The 6,000-nt window shown below is 62.0% G+C and overlaps 1 protein-coding gene across 2 annotated transcripts in view; it reads right to left on the bottom strand.

Moving 5' to 3' along the window:
• Positions 1 to 420: 420 nt before the first annotated feature.
• NGEF (neuronal guanine nucleotide exchange factor) overlaps positions 421 to 6,000 on the bottom strand; it is a 77,804-nt gene continuing 72,224 nt past the window's right edge. For both annotated transcript variants that reach the window (XM_004389481.2, XM_004389482.1), the window contains 6 exons: positions 5,592 to 5,681; positions 4,663 to 4,826; positions 3,923 to 4,078; positions 2,559 to 2,638; positions 1,693 to 1,797; positions 421 to 731 (listed from right to left, as the gene is read on the bottom strand). In XM_004389481.2, the coding sequence (XP_004389538.1) occupies positions 541 to 731; positions 1,693 to 1,797; positions 2,559 to 2,638; positions 3,923 to 4,078; positions 4,663 to 4,826; positions 5,592 to 5,681 (786 nt within the window). In that variant the 3' untranslated portion in view covers positions 421 to 540. The remainder of the gene's footprint in view (positions 732 to 1,692; positions 1,798 to 2,558; positions 2,639 to 3,922; positions 4,079 to 4,662; positions 4,827 to 5,591; positions 5,682 to 6,000) is intronic.

Below are 6,000 nucleotides of genomic sequence, written 5' to 3'. Positions count from 1 at the left end.
CCCATCAGGCAGCTGGAGGTGGCACAGGCCTCGACCAAGCTCTGGTCGGCCTGACATGAGGACCTGGCCAAGCAGCCAAGGCTGGCTGAGGCTTGGGGAGGGGCAGACAGAGGCGGCTGGTCTCTCAGTCCCGTGCACTGCAGACCAAGGGCTGCTCACCAAGGTCCGTCAGGAAAAGGCAGTCCATCTGCACACCTGGCTCCCGAGGCAGAGAGGAACACATGCAGGGGACCACAGCATTTGTCACCTTCTGCCTGCCCTCGGCCACCTTCCTGGGAGGGCCCCCAGAGCATGCCAGTCCCTTTTCAGGCCCTCTAAGGGACAGGAGAGAGAGGCGGTGTAATATTGTTTAAAATTCGCTTTCTCCTTTACAATGCACAGAGTAGCGAGCAAGGGCTCCCTCACGGGCACTGGAGTCACAGCCCGCTGCCAGCGGGGTGTGGCTCGTCCTCCCCTGGAGCCCCTCCACCATCTCCTGTGTGCCCGCCAGCCCTGCTCCTGCCTGCCCACCCGCCGCCGGGCTGGTCGCCGGGCTGGGGGTCACTGCCGATTCCGGCTGCCCAGCTTCCTGCGGTCCTTATTCTGGCTGCGCTGAGGGTCTTCCATCTTGTGGACACGGAAACATTCTTTGAGGTTCTGTGCCCGGATCTTGGGGTTCAAGATCTCCTCGGTCGTGGAGCTGGGGAACCAGCCTCTCTCCTGGTCGTGCAGCCGCTCGCCGAAGATCCACCCTGCGGGGAGTAGGGGTGTCAGGACCTCCCGCGGGCGGCACCAGGGCCAGTGTTCCCATCCCTCCTGGGAGCAGAGGTGGCCCAGACGGCAGAGCCCAGCCAGCCTTTCCCAAAAGGCACCTGCTCCATGAACCCCTGCCGAGACCCTCGGGTTGGGATTGTCCTGCAGAAAGTGGGCGACGCCCCACGCCACCCCCAGCACCCTCGCAGGAGGCATGAGTGTGTGCAGGACAGCCAGCGAGGACGGCAACTGCGATGAAAGCAGCCACACGGTGCTTCCCAAACCTACTGACTTTGTAACCCACTCTGGAGACTTCTGCAACCTTGCCTGCCTCCATATCGGGCCAGGAGGCCCCAAGTGCCACCCCAAAAAGCGAGGCATCCGAGGAGCCAGTGGGGGTGGGAGATGACCATGGGGCTATGTGGCCTGGACTGCCACTGTCACCCTGCTGTCGGGCAGGTCCTCCCTGAGTCCCCCCGCCCCCTCACTCCCCCGCCACCGAGGTCCAGGTGGTCAGCTTGGGGCTCCAGGCCTGGTGGCTCATGAGGAGCTTGTTGCAAATATAGGGTTTAGGTCAGGGTCAAGGTCAGGGTGCAAAAGTGCTGTTCCTGGTCGTCTTCCCCCAGGTCTGCAGGAGGGAAGAGACACGGAGTGGCCGCTCTGGTGAGCCCAGTGCTGATGGGATGGAGGGACCTCAAGGCCCATGTGAGGTCCAGCCAGGCCCCGGTTCTGAGAAAAGGTCCGAGGAAACCAGAATGGGAGTGTTCAGGCTGCACAGCCCAACGAGCAGAACTGAGACAGAGCTGGCTCTCCCTGCCCACCGGCCAGCCGGACTCAGGCAACCCCCAGAACTGGTCTGTGCTTCCACATGGGGCCCAGCCCACCTCCTGCCTCGTCCCTGTGGCTGGGGGGCCCAGTGCAGAGTCCCCTGGGGGTACGTGGACGATGCCCAGGCCTCACCGTCCTCAGTCTTGTCCAGGATGTTCAGGATGTCAGCCAGCTCCAGCGTCAGCTCATCTGGCTGCTGGGCCACATACGGGTGCACGCACTGTACCTGGGGACAGTCTGACAGGGCAGGGGAGGGGCAGAGACACAGCCTTGTCATGCTGCCACCTGCCCTGCCCTTTCCCATGCACCCGGGACAACACCCACCCGTGGTTAACAGGGACAGCACTGCCGGCAGGCGAACTAGCAGCACAAACTCCTGCCGCAACCCACAGAGGGTTCACTGGAGGCAGAAGAGGGTTTGGGTCCAAGCAAAACGCTATGGGAACAGCCAGGAGCTCTCGGGAAACAATACCCGGGCCGAGGGCTGGCCATGCCTCCAGGGGCTCTTTTCTGGACTTCCTGTACCTGGCACGTGGCTAGGAGGCGGCGTGGGATGGTTGGGAAAAGGTGAGGGTGGTTAGGGTCAACACCGTCCCCACTGGTGGGTCTGTGCCCATTTATAATTCACAAGCTTTTCAGACAACCGGCAACCCCAGGGGGACACCGAGATTTGCCTTCTGGGCCCAAACCCCCGGGCACATTCTCTAGCAGCCTCTAGGGTTCCACGTGGGGCCTATCACACGAGACCTAGTGCCTTTTATCTCAGTAACTATCCACGTGTCCCCAGGGCTCGGGCCACCCACGCTCCCACCAGGGCTGAGCTGCTAGTGCCCACACTGGACCCAGGCCACCCAAAGCGGGCTTCCTGGAGGCCACTGTGGTGACAACAGGCCCCCAAAGCACTCCCTTATTAGCAGAGCCCCAGCAGGCAAAGCCCCCAGCTGCCGGGGTGAGGGCAGTGGCCCCATCCCCAGCGGCCTCCCTAGAGGGTGGCTTACCCAGCATCCGGGATGTGAGGGAGACAAACTTGGTCCTCCGGTTGGGGGCCAAAGAAGTCATCCAGCGCTTCATCTCGCTCCTGCAACGGGAAGGAGGCTGTGCCCCAGCCACAAAGCGGTGGCTCCTGACACACGTGGGGCTGCCCAGCACCCGCCCACCAGTCCCCTTCCACGTATCCGAGCACTGCTCTGTGCGACACCGGGGAGGCTCAGAGGGTGCTGCAGAAATGGACTGCCGAGGGTTAACGCGACATGGAAACCATCGGGAGGTCGAGGGGCCCCCAGAGTCTCCCCATACAGCGCTTTCTAAGAGTCAGCCAGGCAGGGCGACTCCCCCATGCGTCCCCACAGCTGACCCACAAAGAGGATGCTGTGGCCAGCTCACGGAGGCCACTGCCCCTCAGACGTGGCAGGGCCGAGCCAGGCTCAGGTCACCCCACCCCCAGAGGGACTGGAGCCCAGGCTCCCGGCGGAGGCGGCCCCTGGGTGAGCAGGGGGCCGGAAAGTGGGCAAGTGCCTGAGGGGAGGGAGGATGGTGAGGAGGGCCCTGCCCTGCTCCCGGAGGCACGCTGTCAATGGGCATGGTAGGAAGCCCTTCTCCCCAGTCATAGTGCTTGTCCCCACAAGGGCCCTAGGACTTCAGGCAAGTGTCCTGGCTGCTCAGGGAGATGACGTGATGGCTCAAGGCCCCAAGGCCAGGGGGTGAGGGCAGGAGGGGCGGGAATGGGGTCTGTGAGTCAGCTGGGCTCAAGGGTTCCAGGATGTCTCATCTCAACTCAGCACCTCACCCGGAGTTTGAAGCCCAGAGGGAACACACACACATGTGCACACAAATGCTCTGCACACACGTACGCATGTAACGCACAACACATGCAGGCGTGTACTTGCAATGCATGCATGTGCACTTGCACATATGCACATGCACACACGCACTGCACACACGTGCACACACACGTGCACACACATGCACGTGCGCACACACATGCAACACACACGCACTGCACACACGTGCGCGCACACACATGCAACACACACACGCACCGCACACACATGTGCACACACATGCAACACACACACGCGCACACACCACACACATGCTCACAGGCACATGCAAAACGTGCAACACAAAGCACACGCAGTTGCCGGTCTACAGCGCATGCACGTGTACACACACACATACACACCCAGGAATGGGCAGCCACCCAGCAAGGTCCCAACTGCACGCAAAGCCCTGACAGAAACCTCCCCGCAGGGCCTGGGGCGGGCAGGACGGCTGTGTGTGGGGCCTCATTCTGCCCAGAGCCCGTGGGCAGGCAAGCTGTCACGCAGACGTGACGTGGGGCCCAGACATCCCCGGCACTCACTGGGAGGATGCCTTCAGCATGTAGGTGGCCTCCCGGTCATCAGCATTCTCCAGCAGCCGCAGGATGAACACGTTGGCCAGTGTCTGGCCCTGGTCCTCCAGCTCCTCCACGCGGAGCAGGCCCCGCGAGGCCGAGTCGAACACTTGGTACTTGTCTCTGGAACCAAGGTGGTGGAACAGGCATTTGGTCCCGAGGAGGTCCAGGTTGTGGGGGGGGGGGGCGTCTCAGGAGACCCCCAGCCTGCCAGCAAGATCAGCCTGCTACTCACGTCCTTCTCGAAGCCCCTGACCTGAATGCCTGTCTCCTTCATCTGCAGAATAGGCCCCATCCCGTGGAGCAACTGGCTAGCGGGGCTGCCCTTAACGCCACGCCGCTCTGCTGAGCACTCACTGTGGGTCAGGCACCGGGCTGGGCTCTCAATGGGAGAAGTGAAGCCCCCACTTTACAAAAGGGGAGACTGAGGCTCAGGACATTCAAGGAACCCGCCCAAAGCTAGGCCAGGAAAGAGCAGACCTGAAGTCTGACCCAGAGCCTGAGCTCTCTGCCTCCCGCGCTGTCAAGCGGAGCTTCCTTGGAAGCGCTAGTTGCCCAGTGCCGCCCGGGAATGTGGTGCGCGGGGGAAGGAGGCGGCATCATGAGCGGTCGTGCTTCTGCTGATCTGTATGGCATCCCGACTCCCAGGTCTCTGAGGCTCCGCTCGGCCTCAGGACAGACTAGTGAGGCCGCCTGGCCCGACTCACCCGGGTATCTGGCGGCAGATAACCAGCAGGTCATTGAAGAGGAAGAGGTAAATCTCCCGGAAGAGCTTCTTGGTCCGCAGGGTACGGGAAGTCTTGGGGCCCGACATCTGTTGCAGCTCACCCTGCTTCAGCAGCCAGCGGGAGTGCGAGATGATGGGCACTGACTGGGGGGTGATGCGGTGTCAGCACGGGGCTGCAGGTCCCCACCAAGCCACCCCCAGCGAGCCTGCCAGGCCGAGAACCCACTGGTACTGGGGGGCAGTCCTGGGCAGACGCAGAGCCCAGAACCCATGGGTACTCGGGGGGCAGTCCTGGGCAGACGCAGGGCCCAGAACCCATGGGTACTGGCGGGGCAGGGCTGCTGCTTGTCTGGACTCTTGGCACCTGGTGGTCAGCTCGTGGGAGGGGGCTGGAAGGCTGTGTCTGCACCCTAGAGTGGGGCTCAGCTCCCAAACCAGCAGTAGCCTTGGGGAACTGCGGTTGGGCCCCGTGACTGTTGTACCCAAGTCACCAGAGGCCAGGCCCTAGGGGACCTCAGGGGCTTGCTGACGCCTCAAGGTTCACGTAAAGTTTAGGAGATAAGGTCAGTAAGTTCCATCAGATTTTCAGAGGGGCCTGTGATTCCCCCAATTTAAGGACCCCTGGAATAGTCACTGCCCCATACTTGGTGCTCCATGCAAGCCAACAGCTCAGGCCACACAGCCGTAAATGGCAGGGCAGGCTGCAGGCCCAGGCAGGCATCGCACACCTGGCTCAGAAGAGATGGAGCATGGTGGCAGGGCCACCTCAGCTGGGGAGGCCCGGGAAGGTCCCTTAGCGGTGGTGACACTGAGCCGAGCCTGAAGGAGGGGTCCATGCTTCAAACTCAGCCGGTGACCCACATCCAGCCAACTGCCCTGGGGCTGCCTATGCTGCGGGCTCAGACACACCTTGATCTTAAACTCCATCTTCTTCTGGATGCTGATCATCTGCTCCGTGCGGCTCATTTTCCTGACGCCCTCGTTGCACGCCTTCACTACCTGGGACGAGAAGGAGGATGCGTCAGGCCACCCTTGGCCAGTGTCCCTGGCGCGCTGTGCTGGGCAGCCGTGGCCAATTGGCTCTATTGGGCTGGAGCTCCGTCCTCTAGCACCTTCTGGAGCAAAGGTACGTGGGAAAACCTGCAGGCTGTTAATTACGGCTCTCAGCTGTGGTGCGGCAGGTTAGTACCTGGCCCTTCCTGGGAGGCAAGCGCCAGAAAACCAGGGCTTCGAACCAGTTCGTGCGAAGGAAGTTATACATAAGAATCACTTGTGGAGCTTGTTAAAAATGTAGATTCTGATTCAGTATATCTGGGGT

The sequence above is a fragment of the Trichechus manatus genome, unplaced genomic scaffold, assembly GCF_000243295.1.
Source record: "Trichechus manatus latirostris isolate Lorelei unplaced genomic scaffold, TriManLat1.0 scaffold00249, whole genome shotgun sequence".
Classification (NCBI taxonomy): domain Eukaryota; kingdom Metazoa; phylum Chordata; class Mammalia; order Sirenia; family Trichechidae; genus Trichechus; species Trichechus manatus.
This window is presented reverse-complemented; position numbering and strand designations above follow the sequence as displayed.